The sequence below is a fragment of the Thunnus maccoyii genome, chromosome 17 (assembly GCF_910596095.1).
Source record: "Thunnus maccoyii chromosome 17, fThuMac1.1, whole genome shotgun sequence".
Taxonomy (NCBI): domain Eukaryota; kingdom Metazoa; phylum Chordata; class Actinopteri; order Scombriformes; family Scombridae; genus Thunnus; species Thunnus maccoyii.
Genome location: NC_056549.1, coordinates 23,874,382 through 23,897,021, shown reverse-complemented (window position 1 = coordinate 23,897,021; position 22,640 = coordinate 23,874,382). Strand labels below are relative to the sequence as shown.

Here is a 22,640-nt window from a genome sequence, read left to right as displayed (position 1 = left end):
ATTGATTTATTAAAATCTATTTACAGAATGGAATAGTAATAGTTTTGGAATGGGATATAAAACTTGAAATATTAACTGTACAAAGTAAATATGGACTGTGCTACAGACAAAGAAATTAAGTGTATAAAATATATGAAGGGGAAAAGAGCAACAATTAAATGTGATGTTATGTTACAGTGGAGGTTGAACGCAAAGCATATATGAAAGTGACAAGTGCAGGGATTAAATTAGGGATGTGAAATATAAATTCCAGCTTGAGAACAGAACAGTTCAGCTAATAAGGCTTCCTGTGAGGGAATTTGATTCTAAAAAGACTGTAAATGTGTCAGATATCCACTTGATATGACTAACTCAGACTGCTGAAGCCTCATTTAAGCTTCACATCAACTTTTAAATGCATTTTTGCACAAAATGACTGTGTGGACACACTGTGAATTTTGGCCCCCATCACTTACATTGAAAGCACATTTGAAGGGGATCTTTTAATAGCCAGTATGAACGGGAGGAATGATTACAGCAAGGAAAACTTCTTTCAGTGTTCATATGGACACCTGACTGTTGTTTTAAGACAGACTTGAAAAATTGTGAATCTGTCCTTTAATACATGTCTGGAGGGGATCTTTAAGTAAAGGATCTGAATATTTCTTCCACCACTGTTCTTTACAATGAGCATTCGGGCCTCACAGAGACGCTTGCATGGCTGTATACTCTTAGTCTTGTTCATTCTTTCCTCTGACTTCTTTTTCTTTCTTACTTTGTGTCAAGTCTGTACTCGGCAGTAGAAAGCAGGGCATACTCCACATTCCTAAAGGAGTGTCTGAGAGTCAAACTACTCTGACAGGCGGAAGAAGGAAAGAGTAACACACACACACACACACTCACACACACGCGCACACACACACACACACACACACACACACAAACAAACTCTCAGTGTTTACAGTCATTTAGGGACTTTAGAGGATAAACGTCCTCACAATTTACAAAGCAGAGGATGTGGGGAAACGCCCGTAACAAGCAGAGAAGTACTTATATATGACATCACTTTGCCTGACTCACAGCTGGGATAGTCACCGCATCAAATGCCAGCTTGCCATGAATAACTGAATCACACCCCGGCGGCCTTAGAAAGATCCGCATGAAACCGGCGGCCATGTTGGATCATTCGATACATTTCGTACGGTGAAAGTAATGGGAAAGTTGAGCCAAAATGCCCGAGGAACGTACGCAGTAACGGTTCTGTCAATCTACGGCACGCCCTTTTACCCCTCGTTGTTTGCGAGATTCACCAATCACATCAGAGTGCTGTAAAGATTGACAGCAGTGACAACCAATTAGAAGAGTCTATTTTGACAGAAGGGGCGGGGGGAAAGGCGTGTCTGTGGATCCAGGGTGTCGCCGCGGTGGCTCCCATTCGAAGGCGACGGCGGTCGTCTATATTTCGGGTTTAATCTGTCCAGAAAAAAAGGCGAAATAACTCCTAACAGTCGGTGAATTTGACACACTTTCACGTTTTTTCCCCATATTCCTCTCGGTCGAGCTGGTGGCGGGGCTCTGGTAATGACGGGGTGTGCCGAGAATTTGAAGTAGCTCGCCGTTAGTTTGAAGAAAGAGTGAGTCGGTAAAAGAGAGAGAGAGAGGAGCCATTTTGTCCCGACTGTGTGGGAGAAAAGAAAGAGTGGAAAAGAGGAATCACACGGGGAGGAGATCCTATTTTTTTGCTTTCTGTTCTCATGCTGTAACGGGGGGAAAACAGTCGGGCTTTGGGAAACATAACTTGTCGGTGTTCGGGCGCGTTATTTGGGGTGGTTTTTATCCGACTAGCTTGCCAAGCTAATCAACAAATCCCAGATTGTTAACTGTTAACAGGCAAGAAAAGCGGGGCGGTTGGTCCGGTTGGCTAAGGAGCTGGCTTTAGACTTCACAAAAGCGTGCTAGGTTATCCATTTTTTTTCTGTATCTGGCTGGGTGAATACAAGCTGTTTTTTCAATGGCGAAGAAGACGTACGACTTGCTGTTCAAGCTGCTTCTGATCGGAGACTCGGGCGTGGGGAAGACCTGTGTGCTGTTCCGCTTCTCTGACGACGCCTTCAACACAACCTTCATCTCCACCATAGGTAAGAGTGGCCAGGGCCCACAGTCGCTGGCTGGATTATGTGTTGTTACGACTGTTTCTTGGGGTTCTTTAACCCCAATAGGAACGAGTTTGACAGCTACCTTGCAGCTGGAAATGGTAGGCAGGATATCAGCATGGACTAGGCCTGCACAGGTTAGCTGTAAGGCTAGTTTGTGCAGCTTTTCGAGCTCCTAACTAAACCCCTCTTCACCCCTGATAGAACTGACTGTGACTTTAATAACATAACATGACTATTATTTTGATTTAGCCTGCCAGTTATGGCAAGTAAAACCAGTTCAGGTGCTAGACGAATTGCTGTCAAGTTGATCCAGTAAGCTAACTAGGCTAGTAGCAGTTCAGGGCCGTGCCATGTAACTGACAGGCTTTTACATCTCATTATCAACACATAGGACTGTACAAATGTGCAAAGAACATACTTAATTTTGAATAACAATTAAGTATGGAAAGAAATCTCTGGATGTTAGTCAAGTAAAGCCCCTCAAAAGCAAGAAGTGGAAGAAGTATTTAGATCTTTAATTTACAAAAAAGTTGTAATACCAGAGTATAGAAATGTTTAATTACAAGTAAAAGTCCTGCCATGAAAATGTAACTTACATGAACTGGAAGGCTTTTACTTCTCAATTAATTGTTAAGAACATACTTAATTTTGAATAACAATTAATTATGGAAACAATCCCTGGATGTTAGTTAAGTTTTTCTCAAGGTGATATAGACATCACTCAAGTGAAGCCCAGAAAGCAAGAGGTGGAAGAAGTATGTAGAAATGTTATTTTCATAAAAGTTGCAATACCAGACAATAGAAATGTTTAATTACAAGTTAAAGTCCTGCCTTCAAAATGTGACTTAAAAGTATTATCAACAAAATCTACTGAAGTAGAACTGAAATGATAAGTCGATCAAAAGAAAAATAATCAGCAGCAATAATAATCGATTAATCATGTCAGTGATTTTTTTCAAGCAAAAAACACCACAGATCCTCTAGTTCCAGCCTTTGAGATGACATGTCTATTGTATATCATTATAATTGACTATCTTTGGTCTATTAGTCAGACAAAAAAGATATGTGAAGATGTTATCTTTGGTTCTGGGAAATTAAAAGACAGTGATTCATGACTTTTTGACATTTTATAGACTTAACAATTAATGGATTAGTGAAAAAACATTTGGTAGATAAATTGTTAAGGAAAATAATTGTTAGTTGCAGCCCTAACTTGAAGTATCAAAAGTAAAAGTACTTATCATATAGAATGACTTGTGTCTGAACTGTCATTACTGATACTGGTGGTGGTGGAGCTACTGTTGCTTTGTCTCATCTAGAGAAAAGGATCATATATTTTAAGAAGTTCATGTGCTTTGTGAGTAAAATCTGAATATGCAGTGTAACTGTAACTGTCAAACAAGTTTAGTAGAGTAAAATGTACCTTGTTTCCCTCTGAAATGTAATGCAGTTGAAGTATAAAGTAGCATGAAACGGAAAAAAACTACTACAAGTACCTCAAAAGTATTCCTAAGTACAGCGCTGCAGTACATGTGCTTTGTTACTTTCCACCAGTGCTGAGACGAGAACTATAAACAATTCATCATGGTGGCATCATCAGCTTTTTTCCCCCCTCTGTTGTCTACGCATGCGTCCGACATCATGCTCACATGAGTCAAGTGTCAAACTATGTCAAATCCCTGCACGGCTCGAACGAAGGCTCCATTTACTCCTGTTGCTTAAGATCAGTGCTGAGTAATAATGTAATGTTAGACGTGTTTTGCAGGTCCGCATGAACCTGACTGTTGGCAACGCTTCATATCCTTGATCTCCTGATTGAGCTTTAATTTCAAGCCCAGTTCCTAGTAACTCAAGTGTTGACAACTCCTCCTGACTGTATGCCTAAGAACACACAACCATAATGGGCAGCAGTGTTCCCAGTGGCATCCAGGGTAGATTAGATTTGTTGAGGTACAGCAATGAACCAGCCCTCTGTTGTGAAGCTCTCCGTCACACGTATATATTTGTTTATGGTGCACATGTTTTGTCTTGCAATCTAACGTGTGTATGTTGGTGTTCATTTCTTTCTGGGACCCAGTTTTGTCTCTCAGAAATGTAGTCAGAGTCTGTAGAGGGACTTCAGAGAGAACATTATGGTGATTATGTGGTATATTTGAGTTCAGATCATCATATTAGATCTTCTACTTTAGTCAGTTCAGGGGAAAGATTTGTGATGATGGTCAGATGCAGACTGACATTTTCTCCAGCAATTAAAGACCAGCAGTAACCTTTGCTCCTGCTGGGGTGCTTTCCCCTGCCAAGTTGAGTAGTAAGTCAAGTATTTTAGTACTTGTAAGCATTTACAGCAACTGCGGGTGTTATCTATCCTCACTTTAAGAAAAATTTAATTCAACTACACAGTTTTTATCTACTCTAAAGCAAAATTTTAGAAGAAGCTTCAAAACACCTGTTTCACATAGCAGTTCATGTTGTGGTTTACAGTCTGTGAGTGATTGACCTTATTTAAGCGAGGCTCACATTGTCACGTCATCACTACTGTAAACTCAGGGGGGTTTTTTTCGATTCATCCAAAAACTCAAATAAATGTAGGACAAACATTTATAAGTTATTCAGCAAGTTATTTAAAGTATCCAGCTGACAAGAAACAAGCATGATCACAGTGTCTAAACTGATGCTGTACTTGACAGTCGTTGCTATGATATCATTTAGGAAGTGTTCACTTGTGGGGTTTCCACCTGAGCTTGTGTGAATCTGTGACAAGTCAAGAGATACCGGTTTTCTAGCAAGAATTGCAAACAGATATAATTGTGCTCATGTCGGTAGGTTGGTTAAAGAGTCCCTTTAAGCTACAACACTGTTCTCATTCAGGCACGAGCTTCTTTCTCGTCTTTGTTCTGCTTCTTCTGTATTCAAAACAAAGCAGCGTGCAGCATGATAAGCACTACTGCTTCATAACTTAAACATATGTAAAACATCATCTTTCAGCACATCATATAATCCAAACTTGGAATAGTCAGCAAACTCTGATCGTTGACAACATGAATATGTGAACTTATTCTGTTATTGATTTTTAGATATTGCACTGCCCAAGTTGACATACTGACTGTCAGGGAAGTAAAGAGCCTTTTGTTTTACTTCTTGAAATAGCCGGAGCCTTTTGAGAAGTATGCACTACCTGGCAGTAAAAGGATATTTGATCAATTTATTGTTTGGTGATAATTCATGTAGGTAGGGCTGGGACTGTATTTGTTTTGTTTTTTTTCCTCAAGACAGATACCATGAGAAATAAAACAGCAAGCCAGGTTTTCTGTTAAAACTGTTAACTATTTGTACTTGCTTAAATAAATACAACTAAAATATACAGAAGAAAAATAAGGTTCAATTAAAAATGCTGTATTGAATTTCACAATGTTTATTAGGAATATCTGCAATATGATGGGCTCATCACTACCATCTCATGTTTCTTGTCCAAGCATTTATAGATTCTTGGAAAAACTATTTGTCTAAATATATAATGACATTTAGTAAACAGTTAACATTCAACAATCATGTAAATGTAGTTGCATTCACCTGATGAACATACTTAACATAAATAAAAAGAAAGGAAATATGTATTCTTACTGTACATGTAATTGTATATTAGGCGTTACTTTAATGTCTGACGTTTATAACACAAACACAATGACGACATCACTGCTGACTAGTTAATGCAGATCAATTTGATGCTAGAAACTCAGATTAATTTAGCTAACTGGATGTTATCTTGTAGCTTGTGGAGGATAAAGATGCGTACCGTTTGCACGACTTTATAACTAACTTAAACAACTTGGAGAAACGTGTTACACGCTAGTATCCATACCCGCTTTACATGGGATGTGTGATGACAATAATAGTCCCCCTGAACGTTAATTCCGCGCTACAGAGTTCCGTCACGTGAGTACAGTCACTTTCCTTTGCAAACACTATTAACACTAACATATACTGATTATAAATTCTCTGTCTGCTACACTCAGAAACTACATATGAGTATGTTGTTGTGTCACACTGGATGTAGCTTTTGGTAATGAACCTGGAGCCGGAGTTGTTGAAGCCTGCGTTTTCATGCGTTGGCCACATTCACTCACATGGCTAGTTTTCAAGTGTGCAGCTACACATCGTTTGCAAATCTTGCACAGTATATTCTTCTATGCAGCGTCCGCTTTTAAAGCCGAACCATCTGACCAGGCACCTGTTTGGGAATTAAATCCTCGTGGGTTTCAGTGCTGGTACTCACCTCGGACTGCATCTCGGCCTTACAGCATGACAACATGAACTGACATAGCCACCATACGTGAATAACGTGGTTTGATACATTACGTTTATTTTTACTTCTCAATCAAATTGTGCCACTTTCTTTCTAAATATATTAAGTTTAGATCGCTAATTCTGTCGTACAGTTGCTTTTAAAAAATTTTAGCAAACAATTGTGTAATAACCAAGTACCATTTGACAAAAGTGTTACAAAAATGCATACCTACACATGAATCAATACCGGTATGCTTTAAAATCAGGCAGACCGCCCAGCCCTGCATCTAAGTATGCAACAAAAAATATTTTCATCATTGATTATTCTTCTGATCATTTTCTTGAGTAATGTTTTAGTTTACAGAATGTCAGAACAGTGAAAAGTGTCCATCACACTTTCTAATGACAACTTCAAATTAAAGATATTCAATTTGCTATCACATACAGTAAGACGAAAAGAAAAGCAGCAAACACTCACAACTGAGAAGCTGGAACTTGGTACTTTTTTGTAGTTTTTGACCAGTTTTCTGTAGATTGACTAATTGATTTGTTTCACCTCTAAATATATGGTTAGTGGGCAGTTTCACTTATAATTTACTAAATATGAGCTTAAGGAATATCAACAGAAGCCTCTCAGTGTATGATCTACTTTTGCTTCTCTATGATTAGTGGTTTCATCTCTTTGCTCGGTATTTTGTTGGCTACAATGGTTTTGAATGTTTTGGCACACAACACTGTGGATGCAACAAATAACTAAAGTAAAGTTGTCATAGCACTGTAGAGCAGCAAATACAAAACGTGTAGTCATAACATTGCGAGAATCCATCTGACCAAACAACGTCAGAGTTTACAAAAAAATGAATACGCTTTACTTTTAGAAAAGGCCATGACGCATAAATCAGGTACAGCCCTTGTTACTCAAGTCTAAACTTGAAAGTCTGAAGGGAACAAGAACTTAAGGGTGAAACAGCAGAACCAGGACATGTGAAACAGGAGTGTGTTCTTCCTCTGACACAGTACTCATACCTTTGGAGACAGAGATGCACAGCTGCTTCTCAAAATACCCCCACCGGAAAACCCCCCTCTCTCATCACTCACTCATCCTCATTTCCAGTGTGTCTCTGTCTCACTCCCCCCCCCCCTTGTGTATCAGAGGTTATGCATATTAAGAGGGCTGAATATGCATAATGTTGCGATCTGAAATCTCTTTCCACAACACATCATGAATTTTAAATGGAAACTGGCGAGATGGCTGCATTGGAATTCATACTTGTGGAAGGAATGGTTCCTCTGGGATTAAAAAGAAAGCCGGCCATAAAGCTTGTACTTTCTGTTTAAGATGTCCAGTTCTACACTGGGCTTTCATGCAAAGCGTCATTTTCTTCAGAAGAACTGTGCCCATTTTTTTCCAGTGAAACAGTGAAACATTCGGTAAATGTGTGATTGCACAATACACATACTTTCTTGACAACTTGCCAGCGCACCCCACCAGGAAAAAACAGATTGACTCAGTATTTTTACGCCTCACTAGGAACACACAAATATTACGTCATTCCTGATGAGCCTGATTTTTGGGAATTCAACTTTTGGTTGTCGAGAAATTATATCCGCTTTTACTTTACTATCCCAAATATTTAATGCCAGCATTGCAGAATCCTTGCTCGTGTTTTAATGTTTTGGACGTAAAATATCAATGTAGGAATAGCTTATGTCCCGTTTGCAAAACTTCTCCTGCGTCTTTGTCTCTTTTTGTTGCTACCCGACTATATATTTATTTCCCTCCCTCCATCTCTCTTGGGTGTGCATAATATTTAGTGAGTCACACTTTGGCAGCCAGTTGCTTCATTATTCTATGGCCCTGCCCCACCTAGAGCACAGCTGTTTCTGGGACTTTTTAACCAACCACAACTCCTGACCAGAGCTGAACTGATGGCTCAGTATTTAACAGGAAAACACAACTTCATGGCCAAAAGTAAAAACACTGATGAATCAGCCTTTTAAATGTCCCCATATATGGCTTTATGATCATGACTAGAATGATAATCCTGGGTATTTTACAAAAGGCTTTACAGTAGAGCTGAATCTATTAGTCGATGAGTCGATTTTAGTTTTTGACAGAAAATTAATTGGCACTGTGCAAAGAAGCAAAAAGTTCATTGGTTCCAGCTTCTCAAAGGTGAATAGTTGCAGTTTTTTTAGTCTTTAATTATGGTAAATTCAGTTTTGGATTGTTGGTTGGCCAAAACAAGCAATTGGAAAACGTCACCATTGACTCTGGAAAAACTTTGCAGGACATCTTTTTGCTATTTTCTGGCATTTTTATGGACAAAATGATTAATTACCTTATCAAGATCCTAGAAGATTAAGATAAACAGATTCAGTAGACAAGCCTAACCCTTAATTTGCAGCTCTAATTAGGACTATTTGTTTAAATTTCACTCGCAGCTGGTAGAAGTCAGATGGTCTAAATCTGAAGAATGTTAATAAAAGCAAATAATGGTTTTGTGGTGCCAGAAATCCTGAAGTTCATTAACAGGGTTGCAGTAACATGATTTGCTCGCCTGTTTCGGGAAATAGCAGTTTAAAAAAAAAAAAAAGATTTTAAAGGAGATGACAAGTAAAGTAAAATATTTAAGACAGCAGGCCAAGAAAAACTTGAAGCCAATCAAGAAAACTTCAGTACAGTCAGCGGTGCATCCTTGTATCCAGTATAATCAAGTCCAACCAATACGGAAACTGAAATAAGTTTAAATAAGTCTTGTTTCCACTGCTGAATAGGCTCTTATTTGTAAAGTTCAGAAACACGCACACACAGGAAAAACTGAGTCTGTCCTCTCACTGCACCGTCAGTCAGCTCCAACCTAAAAGGGGGAAGAAAAAAAAGAAACTAAAGGCTGCAACGTCATACATCACTTACGCACTTAAAATATGCCAGCTTAGCCATTGTTCCAAACTGTCTTAGGTTTTACAGTAATGAGGTTATTACAGTGCATGTAAACATGCTCTCAGTTTTCCTGCCATAACCTGGTTTTCTCTCAATAACCTGGTTTGTTTGTTTGTGTGTCCATTGTGAGCCAGCTGCTGATCCCACAGCTGTCTGCTGATAGGCTTAAGCTCCTGGCATGACACTGCAGAATCAGGAAGACATAATGTTATTGTCTCTCTGATGGAAACACTTGTCACTTACTTTCCATTTCCTTCTACAAAACGTCTTTCTGTGGCTGGTTCTGATTCTGTATTGTTGGTGTTTCTTGCCGGGTTTCTGTGTCTGCATCTGTGCCAGGGTCTCTGTTCTTAGACCTTCACTTCTCCATTAATCTCTTTCCTATTGTCAGTGCTAGCAGTGCATATATTTTTGATAGATGTTGTGTATGTTATGCTTATGCTTACTATGTCTTTTTGTTTTACAGGAATAGACTTCAAGATCAAAACTGTTGAATTACAAGGAAAGAAGATCAAACTACAGATCTGGTGAGTCAATTATCTGTTATGATCCATGTCTTTTTTGTTTGTAAACCCGTGTCAAGGCTCGGTTTGTACTTGTGTCCAAGCAGAAGTGTGCAGGCTTGAAAAATACACTGACAATATAAGAGTCATCTTTCAGTTTAGCCTGTTTGTGCCTTGTTACATCATAGTGAAACATCTGTTTGACATACCTCCCACAAGCCCAGAAATATGCTAGAACAGGAAATGGTCATCAGTCCATCAGGAGGTCTGCTGCAGGGTTATCATTGTAGTCCACAACTGCTGCTTTTCCCCCCAACTGACAGATTTGAACAGCTTCCTTTTACAAAACGTTAAACAGTAAGGCTGCAACTACCAGTTATTTACATGAGATTAATCTGTCGATTTTCTCAATTAGTCGATTAATCCTTTTAGACAATGAAATGTGAAGAAATGACATTCACAGTTTCTCAAAGGCCATGTTGATGTCTTCAAATTATTTGTTTTGGCTCAGTAACAGTCTAAAATGTTGAGATATTACATTAACTGTCATGAATGAAAAGGAAAAACAGCAAATCTTCACATTTGAGAAGCTGGAACCATCAAATATTTGGCATTTTTGCTTGAAAAATGATGGAAGCAATTAATCAAAATAATTGCCAATTAATTTTCTGATGATCGACTAATTGACTTATCGTTGCAGCTCTATTAAACACCAATACTTAATCACCTAAACACTGAACTCTAATTCATAGGTGGGATTTGATCAGATTGTGTATTGGCCTGCAACTAACATTATCTATTAACCTTTCCAAACAATGTCAGTTAAAAAGTGAGTAACTATATATATATATATATATATATATATATATATATATATATATCTCTGATACTGTCCAGTAGGCCTCTTCTGCGGTCGCTGAATGTATTTCAGTCTCACATTACTTCTTCTTCTCTTCCTGTCCAAGCGCATTATATCTGGATTTTATCTTCACTATGTAGCCAGAGGCGTGGTCATGCTCGCCACTTGAACAAAGCCGGTTAATAACAATGGATTATTTTAAAGATGATATTGAAACAAAAGTTGTTTGAGTTGCTATTGTGCACCTGGTGATTCAGGCCTTCTTCTCTTTTTCTGTATCAGCAGTGATAGATGGATGTTGGCAGGGTTTCCCCAGATAGGAAAATGTCATAGTTGAGGTGCATGCTAGTGTAAATGTGTGAGGGACATGGTTAGCCTGCAGGGGATTTTGATATATGGACCAGGTTCAATGTGACTTGTAAGGTTTGGCAGGCTTCTCAAGTCAAGTATAGGTTTTATTTCAACTTTTTCCTCTGGGCCTCAAGACAGATTTTCTGATCAGAATCAGAGTTGTGCTAGTGGGGCATTAAAGGACCAGTGTGTTAGATTTAGGGGGATCTATTTGCAGAAATGAAATATTCATAAGTATGTATTCATTAGTGTATAATCACCTGAAACTAACAATTGTGTTTTTATTGCCTAAGATTGAGTCCTTTATATCTACATAGGGAGCAGGTCCTCTTCCATGGAGCCCGCCATGTTGCACCGCCATATTTTTACAGAACGGACCAACCAAACACTGACTCTAGAGAGGGCCTTTAGCATTTTTTGTGAGTTTTGTGGCCACTGTAGATTCTCCTACACGCTTGAAAGGGGAGGGGGAGGGTAGATGCTGCTAGATGCCACTAAATCCTACACACTGGTCCTTTTAAATAATTAGACTTTTTCTACCTCTATTGGTGACCAAAATGATTACATTATAACAACACGACACCTCTTACACACACCTTAAGCGGCACAAATAATGTAGTTACACTTTCCTAGTAGAGCTCTACCAGAAGTACAGAGCGAATGTATCTCAGTGCTAAATAATAGAATAGTAGTACTCTTGTTTGCTTTTTGGGCTCGAACATAACTATTGTACCTGAAATGTGTTGTGATTTGCATGAATGGAATTGAGAAATCTCAGCATCTTATGAAGTAATTGTTGAGTCATTGGTATCGATCAACAACCCCCTCCCTCAACAATACCCTGCAGGTATTTTGTGGCCAAATTCAGCTGTGATGCATTGAAAATCGTTACTGTTGCTGAACCATTTATTGTTTGGGTTCAGGGGTGGAATAAATACAAGAAAACAAAGAAATCCAATATCTGTGTCTTTGTGTGTGTGTGTGTGTGTGTGTGTGTGTGTGTAGGGACACAGCGGGCCAGGAACGGTTCCACACCATCACCACCTCCTACTACAGAGGAGCCATGGGCATCATGCTGGTCTACGACATCACCAACGCCAAGAGCTTTGAAAACATCAGCAAATGGCTGCGCAACATTGATGAGGTGAGACTAAAATCTTGTCAGTAAGAGATCCTGACAGGATTTTTGCAGTTTTTTTGGGAACTTTGTGCTTTTGCATTTCTTGTTTTTCCTCTTAGCTGTAGTGGAAAAAGTGACAAATACTTAAAGGGAATGTAGCCAGTATGGCTAACAGTCTGACTGACCTGTCTGCAGTACGTCTGCACTACGCTGCCTGACTTTTAAAACACTGACTTTGTGTGGAAACGATTTGCATCCACACTAGCGTTCCAGTTTGTTTTAGTAGTAACCTCTACTCACAGTGAAACACCTGAACTACATAAAACAGATTCATCTTTGCCCTCTTTTCAGTTGACAACCAACAACAAAACAGCCAACAGCTGAGAAGGAGTAGGACAGACAGCCTGGCTGCCCAAATCACTATTTTATGCTCTCAACGTCATCCAACAAAATCAACATCAATACAGGTTGTGACAGCGGCTGTGCTGTGTCATCGGCTGAATGAACATTTAAAATGAGCGATCACAGAGAAAGTTAGAGAAGACAGAAAGTTGCCGCCTATGCTGGGCAGCTGCAGCCAGATAATCTGCCGAGCCCGTTCAATCTCAGCTCAGTCCCCGCCTACTCTCTGTTATCACTTATGTTGTGTTTAATGCAGCCAAATTCACAACATAGATGGTCTCATTAACCTACTTTTCTGTTTTTGTTGTCAGACAACAAAGCGAGTATATGACATAGTGATTTTATTGTGGGTCATAAACAATATAATAAAAGGTGAATAAATTCACTCTGAAGCTGCTGCACTGCGACGATAAAATCATTTTATAATCTCAACGTTGTCTGATACAATCAACATAATTCTGACAACGGCTGCGCTGAATATTAAGATATATTGACATTTAAAATGATCACAGAGGAAGCATGGGGCGACTTAAGGTTGTCCTCTTAACTGCCACGCAGACCCTCACTGAGCAGCTTACGTCATCGTTTTACAAAAGCTCAGTTTTGACCGAACACACTGAAGCACCAAGCCGGCGAGGAAGCGTAGCCTCATGTACGCAGCATTTAGTGACATCAGACTCAGGCCCGATATTCCAAAACGATTTGGTGATTAACTGTAGAGACAAGCTGTCTGTAACATATGGTCACTTTGTCCTGCTGCTGAACCCACCTCTGTAGGAAGTAACTGTGCCTCTTTTACAGCTTCCATCTCGCTGTTGCTTTTATTTCTATGTAGGTGTTTTATACCAATAACTTACTCTTTATCTCAGTGCTTTCTACTGTCTTAATCTTACTAATTGATAGCTCATTATCTATTAACTGTAATACTGTGTCACTACACATGCTCAGTATGAAGGTGCGGGGCGTCAAGTGAAGCAGATTTGTTCAAACTGCCCAGCACTGCTTTGGTCTGGTATTCCACCTTGTAATTTTTCTCTCGCCTTTGCTGTTAAAGAGCTTCTGGAAAGGAAACACAAACATTTCCTGCAAACTAAGACCTTCCTAATGTCGTACCTCTGTGTGTGAGACTTTGTTGTAGCGTCTACAGAAGCCAAATAGGATGCAGGGATTTCTGTTCCTTGGAGAGTTGTATGAAAACTAGAGCTGGGAATCGCCACTGATTTCCCACATCGATTTGATTCCGATTCACAAGGTCCTGATTTGGTTTTCGATTCGATTCAATATTGATTGGGTTAGGGATATTTCAGTCACAAGACCAATTCTGCTTGGATATGAAAGAGATTCTCAGAGAACTATTGCTGTAAAATGTACAAGGAACCCTCTAATCTGGTGTATTATTAAAAATATTAATGTTTACGTCAAGAATTGACCCCAAAGCAGTTACATTAATATACTTTTATTTAACATGACTAACATATTACAGCACTCAACACAATATAGTACAACTCGACAGACTCTACAGTCAGTGATTATTGAATGACTTAAGTGCAGTGTATAAACTTCAGATTTGAAATCGAATCTCCAGGCAACCAGTGTAAATAAATACAAACATACCTGATGTAAACATCACTAATAACTCAGGAAAACATACTTTGTCTGACAAAGCTTTTCCTCCATTTTGCATATTTGCATATGGCTTCGCTTTTGTCCAACTCTTCTCTGTTTTCATAGTTTTTAAATCCGAAATGAATCCAGACATCTGCCTGTAGGCTTGGCGGTGCTGTCAGTGGAGCAGCTCCTGCCATGTTCAACTCGTTGCATAAAGGCTGGGCACACAAGACTAACGGAGTTAAAGCTTCACGCATCCACGGGAAGACACATACATTAAAAGATCGATTTTAGGTTTTTATGAATCTATATTGGATCATTCAAACGAAGCTTGTTTAAATGGGATAATCAAATTTTTTGAACCCAGCCCAATTAAAACAGTCTAGATCAGTGGTTTCCAACCTTTTTGACCCCAGGGCCCTTAAAACAAAGCTGTGTTTACTTGGAACCCTGTGTTTACTTCAGCACAGGTTGTTTACGCAAACAAGTTGTGGCCAGTTCAACAAAAAACTGATTAGATTGTGTCATTTCAATATATTTTTAGAGAATTGAAGGGGTAAAATAATCCAGAAACATTCAAGTAATAAAGTTATGATGAGAGTTAAGTCTAAAAATCTATTTCTTTTGCAGAAATACTTTGATGTTTGTATATCCTGTTAATCCTCTCATGACCCCTCAGATTTATCTTGCGGCCCCTTCTGGTCGGGAACCATTGGTCTAGATCACTGAGTGCGAAGTGGAATTGTTGTTACCAATCAGTTCTGGCGTTTCTTAGATAGACAAATGCAATCATTTCTATATGGAAAGTATCAACTGGAAACTCTTGAAAGTAACTGACTCACATATTCTCTCACTCAGCCCGTCTGCCCCCTGATGGACATTAGGTGCTTTGAAATGTTTATAGATAACCTGTTAATAACCTGCGTATGTGTTTCATTGATTGATTGGTTGTTGCAGATATGAAAATGTAATCTAATTCTACTCTTTCTTCTTTATGTATTTCAGCACGCAAATGAGGATGTCGAGAGGATGCTGCTAGGCAACAAGTGTGACATGGAGGACAAGAGGGTCGTACCAAAAGCTAAGGGGGAGCAGGTGAGATGGTGCAGTCCTCTGCAGCTATTTTAACATTGAAAGTTAGAAAACACAATATGAAGTAGCAGGACAGAGCATTAAAGAATGTTGTAATGTATAAATACACTGTATAATGCATGAAGGATAAATGAGGTATTGTGAAAATAGTGTGGAAGATTTACTGTATAGTGGCGCTTATAAGCTGCTATTTGTCTTAACGTGCCATAAAGGCTTACTGCAGCAACTCAGCTAGCTGACAACAACTACTCAAACAACATAGTTTGTTGGGACATCTGCCGTCTGAATAGAACACCCTCTGGATAAACAATGAAGAATATATCATTTAATTTTGTGTTTTGATGTCAAAATTAAATCTGCTATGTACAATGAATTTCTGAACCACTGTATGTAGTAGGAACATGGGAACGGTTTGTACTTTGAATAAGTAAGATTTCTAACTAGAAAGTGTAAAGGTTTCAAAAAGGCTGGACAGTAGATTTGCCTTGAGCAAGTCTGTCAACACCAGGCTTCTTGTAGTGGTGGGACATTGAAGAATTTACTTTGTAACTGATTAATCTTTGAAAATAACTAGTGTCACAAGGTTGCCAATGGTCTGGAAAGTACTTGAAAGTGCTTGGATTTAAACAAAAAAATTTTAAAAAGTCAAGACCTTGAAAGTGCTTGGATTTACCGAGCAATAAAGAGGTCTTTAAAAGTGCTCGGATTTATCCTACTGGAATCTCTGAGTTTGAGCCTTGTGCGCTCCGACATCTAAGAATTCGTCCGTGATTCCATTTTTATACATCTGGACTGCTGGTTGATACATTTTCTCTGCGTAGGCTACAAGCATACAGTGATTTGGCGCAAGCTATCATCAAGTATGCCAACCACGACTAGCTGTCGGGAGAAAATGATGAATGGATGTGTGTGCTCAATGTTGAAATAATTAATTATGCAGTGTGTTCAGATGCTGCGGTCGATACATTTTGTTTTAATCTGTTATTTTTTTCGGCTTTATTGCTGAAACATGTATTACCACTCGTCGGCACTGGTAAAAGGAAGCACAGGGTTTGGATTAAGAGTCCTTGACATGATCACTGCCCACGACATCTTCAGACCTTCCAAACCCCGTTGCGAGTGGTGCAAACCCCGCAGGAGAAGAGGGAAAAGAGCCGGGATTAGAGCTAAGCTAGCCAAGCTAACCCAGCTTGGACCTAAGACTGCTCCTGGCTAATGTCCGGTTGCAGGAAAATGGAATGGACGAAATGTGACTCAGCCTGACCAAGCAACGGGAAATCAGAGACTGTTGTGCCCACATCTTTACAGAGACCTGCCTCCATCACAACACCCTGGATCATGCTATTGCACTTGACTGGCGGACTGTACTCCGAGCTGACAGAACACAAGATGAGGGGAGGCGGACTCTGTGTTTACATCAATACTGCTTGGTGCTCAAACGCAGTCAAAGTTGATGGACAATATTTCCCAGATGTTGAACTTTTAATGTGAAGATGAAGACCGTATTATCAACACTATCTTGTTGCTGCTGTTTACTTTACTCTAGACGCAAATTCAAAAGATGCACTACAGTATTGTTTCCTGGGTGTATATTGTTTCATTTTGTTTATTTATTTTATTTATTTAATTATTTCTATATGTGTTCTATGTGTGTGTAACATGAAGGGACTACAACTTACATTTCGTTGTGCAACCCTGTGTTGTAAAATGACAAATAAGTTACCTTGATGTTCACACCACAAAATTATAGCCTTTGTTTTGTGTCACATCAGATAACGTTGCATAGTCTAAAGCTCATGCCCTGTCTTTTGATATTAGCTAGCTTGCTAAGTTTTGAACATAGAAATAACTGTCACTAATGTTGACCCGACTAGTAAGAAGGAATGAAAACAGATGAACAAGGAAGTGGTCATGGCTGAACTGCCAGTGGTAGACTACTCAATTAGATTAAAATGACTTTTGTGTAGTTTACACGTGCCTGATGAACACGCAATTGTGTGAAGCAACATGTCAGAAATGTGAAAATATGAAGGAGTATTCAGGGACAGGATAGCTAGACAAAGGTATGATGGTTTACAGCTAATTGTGCTGGGTGTTGTTGGTCATTTGACTCCCAAAAAATTCAACATTGTGCATTGTATGTAGTGTATTCGTGTCTCTGCATCGAGGCTAGGCCCAAAGTGCGTGCCCCCCTCCCTCCCTCCCCCCATCAAATGTAATGGGAGCACTTTTTTCCCATACTTCCAGCATTGTTCAGCATGCCTGGCAAATGGCAGTTCAGTGACCTGTGGTTGCTCAACCCAAACTACAAATGGCTGCTAGAAGTCCCAAATGATATATACTTGGCAAAATGCAGTGTCAGCAAAAAATATATCAAACTGGAGACTGTAGGCGAATCCTCTCTCAAAAGCCATGTGAAAGGAGAAAAACACAAGCACGCAGAGAGGACTTTCATATGGGAAGCTATGCTATATTTTTGGCTGGACCGCAGAGCAGGTCAGCTCTATAAATGCAAAAGTCTGTCAGTGACTGACTGACTGAGTGATGAAGTTACACCACCAATGGTGGACAGACAGACATGCAGTAGATGTCACACAGTATATACAAAATACGATGACAAAGTTTCTGATACATGTAGATTATAAAATATATGTGAAGAATGTGGATCCAGGAGGACATTGAACAAGTTCAGCTGTCGCCAAGTGGACCTGAGCCATATGACTTCCTCTCCACCATGGAGACCTGGAAGAGGACCGGCCACAGAAAGAGAAAGAAGAAGAGAAACTCACTCAGCTTGGAGGCCTGTGGGAACAGAAACAGAGTTAGAGAAATGCAGCAGTTATTGGAAAGTTTACAGTTTTATTCTCATCGGCATGACAAACATGGACTCTAAATACCAGAGTTAAGAGATTCATCAAGACTGAGACCGACACACCGAAAAGATCATGGTAACAAGTGTGAGGCCTGAAATAATCAAAGAATAAACACTAATTATAAGTTTAAGCAAAGAAATGAGTTGAAAGTTTGGATTTAAAGGAAAGGCAAACGTCCTCACTCTCCACGTTTTACAGCTGTCAGCACCTCCACACTTGTGACGTCACAAGACCGACCACACAGTGATAAAAGTTGAGCCAGTTAAGTCTGACAATGACAACTTTATATTCTCTGCCTTACAATCAATGAATTGATTATATTAATATATTGTTTTTAAATGTAGTGGTTAGGCAGGCTCCTGAACTACACTGTCCTTTTGTGTCAGCATGTCTTTCATATGTTTTCTGACTTGTGTATTTTTTATTTATTTTTTTTGTCACTGTGGCGACCAAACTAGTTTCCTCTCTGGTGATAAATACATTGACCTAATTAAGTTTATCAGGTCTCATTTTTCGGGTTAGGCAGCAAATGAAAATTGCGAAGACATGAATCATAAAAAACAGTTGAATCACTGAATCCTGCAGCAAAAACATCTCCAGCAGTGATCATTTGCTTCTCTTCTCTTTACGTCTTTGGCAGTTTGTTACAAATGTGCCTGAATTCTTGTGTTTCATGTATTTGTGAAGTCAAATGTACAACATTTCTTTAGTAGTTTAGCAGGATTTTCCATTATCATCCAGTATGAATGCACCAATAGCAGATGGGGAATGTGTGCGTGTTGTCCGTGGTGACCTCTGTGTTGTGTGACATCACTTACTGTGCATGCTGTCTATTAGTGTATAGACTTCGGTCACTTTATGTAATCTCAAGCGTAACGCTGTGCAATTTCAGTCCGAGCAGAGATCTAATCAGCCAGAACAATTGAAAACATCTGTGTGTGTGTGCAGGGCCTCTGAGATCTCTGGCTCATAAGAAGCAAACTAGCAGTGACTAGTCAGTCTGCAGATTTAGCAACATCAGATACAGATCTGCTTACTCATACACACACACTTACCTGACCAGAACGGTGTGTGTGCACACTTGTAGACGCCAGTGATACCTGATCTCTGTTCTGCACAGCCACTTTATTTTTGGATGACCCCTTGTAAACCGTATCCTCACTGGTGGTTCTAACACTCCTGCCTCCTTTTTTTTTCTCCCACAGATTGCGAGGGAGCATGGCATTAGGTTTTTTGAGACGAGTGCTAAGGCTAACATCAACATCGAGAAGGCTTTCCTCACGTTAGCAGAAGACATCCTCAGAAAGGTGAGTGTGTTTTTCCTACTGAAGAAAAAAAATCCTAAAATGTTCTGGTTCCAGCTTCTTCAGTGTGAATATTCTCTGGTTTCTTTAGTCTTGTGTGACAGTAAACTGAGCTTGTAGTCAGATGCAAATCATTAGTGGGAGTACATCTAATCTGACTGTAATAACCGCACTCTGCACATTCTGCACAAAAATGGTGACATGAAAAGATCAAATCTGTGTGGAGCAATGAGACTGTTAATACATAAAACTAGAGCTGCAGCAATTAGTCAGTCAACAGAATATTACATAATTCATTATTCATTTTTTTTAAAAGAAGAAAATCCTAAAATTTTCTGGTTACAGCTTCTTCAATGTGAATATTTCTTCTTCTGTGACAGTAAACTGAATATCTTTGGGTGGTGGATCGAACAAAACAAAGACATTCAAGGTCGCATATTGGGAAAATAAATAATTTAGTTGCAGCCCTATACATAAAAAACAAACATAAATGCTATAATTCCTTCACATTTTCCATGTTTTTCCATCATTTGAGGGTTTGACTGGCGCTCTTTTAATTCCGTCAGCTCATTGCACCTTCTTCTTCTTCTGCTAAAGTTGAATGACACCAGACAGGAAGATTATATTATGATGAGCTCAACTGCCAATATTCACATAACAGTAGTGGACGGAAACGCATGCATTTGCATTTTCTTTGTGATTATCTGGAAATTTGGTTGAAATTTGCACTTTATCTTTATTGGTTTTAAATTGTGGATGGACAAACACTTCACATAAAAGTTCATTATTATAGCAAATAATTCATAACAGAAATATGATTTTATTGAGATGATGTTTTTTGTGTTGTCATTACCCTTTTTCTTATTTTGTTGTTTGTATTTATTTATATTTAAAAATATCCATTAGAGGCTTCTCTGTAAAGTCTGTGCACCTTTATTGCAATAATTCAAGAGCGGCTCCTAAATCCTGTTCAAATTGACATTTCTCTCTCCACACTTGGATGGAAACTTGTCTACAGAGGGAGGAGGGCTTGTTTATTAACAATAAACACACCTCAGGTGACAGAAGAGTCAGTGTGTCATGATGTTCCTCTAATCTAAATGTGTGTGTGTGTGTGTGTGTGTGTGTGTGTGTGTGTGTGTGTGTGTGTGTGTGTGTGTGTGTGTGTGTGTGTGTGTGTGTGTGTGTGTGTGTGTGTGTGTGTGTGTGTGTGTGTGTGTGTGTGTGTGTGTGTGTGTGTGTGTGTGTGTGTGTTATGTGCACCAACAGACGCCTGTAAAAGAGCCCAACAGTGAAAATGTCGACATCAGCAGCGGAGGAGGAGTCACAGGCTGGAAGAGCAAGTGCTGCAGTTGAACAACTCCTCTGTTTCACTCACACTAACGCACACAAACACACACACACACACACACATACACACACACATATTCTCTCTCTAACTGCTAACTCTAACTCTCTCGCCCTCTAACCTGTTTCATGAGTTTTCTTGCACACTGACACTCTGTCTCTTTATCGGAATAAAACAATAAACCACTTCACACTTCACGTCTAATCCCCCCCTCCCCCACCCACCCACCCACCCACCCACCCCCTCCATATTCTTCCACTCTCCATCTGATCATTTTTATTTCTGATAAAAACAGAAATCCAGTCACGTTTCTTGTCATTTGTTTTAAAAGGTTGTAAAAAAAGAAAAAAAAAAAGTGTGAAAAGACAAGCTCATATTTTTAATATTTCCTTTGCCTGAGCTCACCTGGTTGGACACCCTCACCCCCCCTCAACCCCGACCCCCCCACCCACAGCACTCACCTTCAGTCAGAGGAAGTCAAAATAAAAGAAAATCAGACAAAAAAGACAAATGTAGGATTAACATTTTGTACACTTAGTGGGGTTTTCTGTTGTCTAACCGTATTTGGTCATTTACAATTTGTTATCAAGTGACAGAGGCGTGGCTAGCTCCTTTTGTATGTGGGGGTTTATTTTGTCCTGTGCCTTATATGGAAGACAGGGGCGGGGCTGTGTGACGGGCGGAGCCACATCCACCCAATGAAATTACAGTTTAATATTCTGTCGGTTCAGGCTCCCGGAGCCGAGCTGAAGCAGAAGCGTTTGAATTTCTCCTCCAGCCAAGAGAACGGCATTATGTCCTGTTTATTGATGTTTTATTTTTATCTGTATGATTTATTTTTTCTTTTCCCCTATTTTGGGTTGAATTTTTTTTTTTTTTTTTTTTTTTTTTTCTCCTTGCATGCAGATTTCTTTGGGTTGGAAGCGTTTCTGTAACGTTGTGTAACGTTTGCCACTGGGTAACTGTGGGCGGGAGGTACAGAAGTTCTCTTTGGAAATTCAAACAATTTTGCAGATCCATTAAAAATAAGCTTGTTTAAGTTAACTTGTTTGTCCTCAATGCTGTGCAGTGTGTAGTTTCATGTCTCAACTCGTGTCAGATTGTGGAAAAAAAGACATCAGTTCGACACCGAGAGGATTTCTTATAAGTGAGATTTTGGAAGTTTGTGACCTGAGGAGGAGGAGGAGGAGGAGGAGAAGGAGGAAGAGGAGGAGGAAACACTGCAAGAGAAGCTGAGACATGATAGTGACCCTGTGTGGATTATTTTTAAAAAACTTCCCAGTTAACATGAACATAAAACATGTCTCAACTGATTGGTTTAACTGTCTTAAGTTGGAGGCTGACGGAGCTGAAAAGTTAGCATTACACATAGAGCACACTGGTCACATTTATGGGAAGGTTGAAATTAATCAGAATTTTCCTTTAACTCAGTTCCTCTTTTTTTAATTTATCCCTGTAAGGGCAATAATGCAGCAGCTCACCATCCACATCAACAGATACACTCACAGTAGATACAAAAGAAAGCAACATAATGTCAATCACAAAGCTGAAAACAATTCAAGGTTGTTCTTGTTTTTTTAAAATATGTGGAACTTAAAAACTATAAATATCTAACCAACAATCTAAAAAGATACACAGGTAATGAAGCCGTACAAGCATAAAAAGCTGGCCTAAAGTGAAACTGTCTTCACAAAAGTGTTGGAATTCACCTTTAAATAAATAAATAAAGCTATAGACCATTGTCACAGCAGATACTGAAATTGCTCACTTTGCACTATTTAGCTTGTTTGCTATTTTTTAATGTCATCTAAATGTCC

At 39.3% G+C, this 22,640-nt stretch overlaps 1 protein-coding gene across 1 annotated transcript; it reads left to right on the top strand.

Moving 5' to 3' along the window:
* Positions 1–1,391: 1,391 nt before the first annotated feature.
* Positions 1,392–21,867, top strand: rab10 (RAB10, member RAS oncogene family). Its single transcript, XM_042390908.1, has 6 exons — positions 1,392–2,117; positions 9,830–9,890; positions 12,082–12,220; positions 15,212–15,301; positions 19,377–19,478; positions 20,745–21,867. The coding sequence occupies exons 1-6, from the start codon at positions 1,991–1,993 to the stop codon at positions 20,829–20,831; spliced, it is 606 nt and encodes a 201-aa protein (XP_042246842.1). The 5' UTR covers positions 1,392–1,990; the 3' UTR covers positions 20,832–21,867.
* Positions 21,868–22,640: the final 773 nt, after the last annotated feature.

Excerpts from the sequence above, each read along its gene's own strand:
- rab10 (XM_042390908.1), top strand. The coding sequence starts at position 1,991 with ATGGCGAAGAAGACGTACGACTTGCTGTTCAAGCTGCTTCTGATCGGA. Across the intron at positions 15,302-19,376 it reads CAAAAGCTAAGGGGGAGCAG|ATTGCGAGGGAGCATGGCAT; the intron begins GTGAGATGGTGC and ends TTTCTCCCACAG. Across the intron at positions 19,479-20,744 it reads CAGAAGACATCCTCAGAAAG|ACGCCTGTAAAAGAGCCCAA; the intron begins GTGAGTGTGTTT and ends GTGCACCAACAG.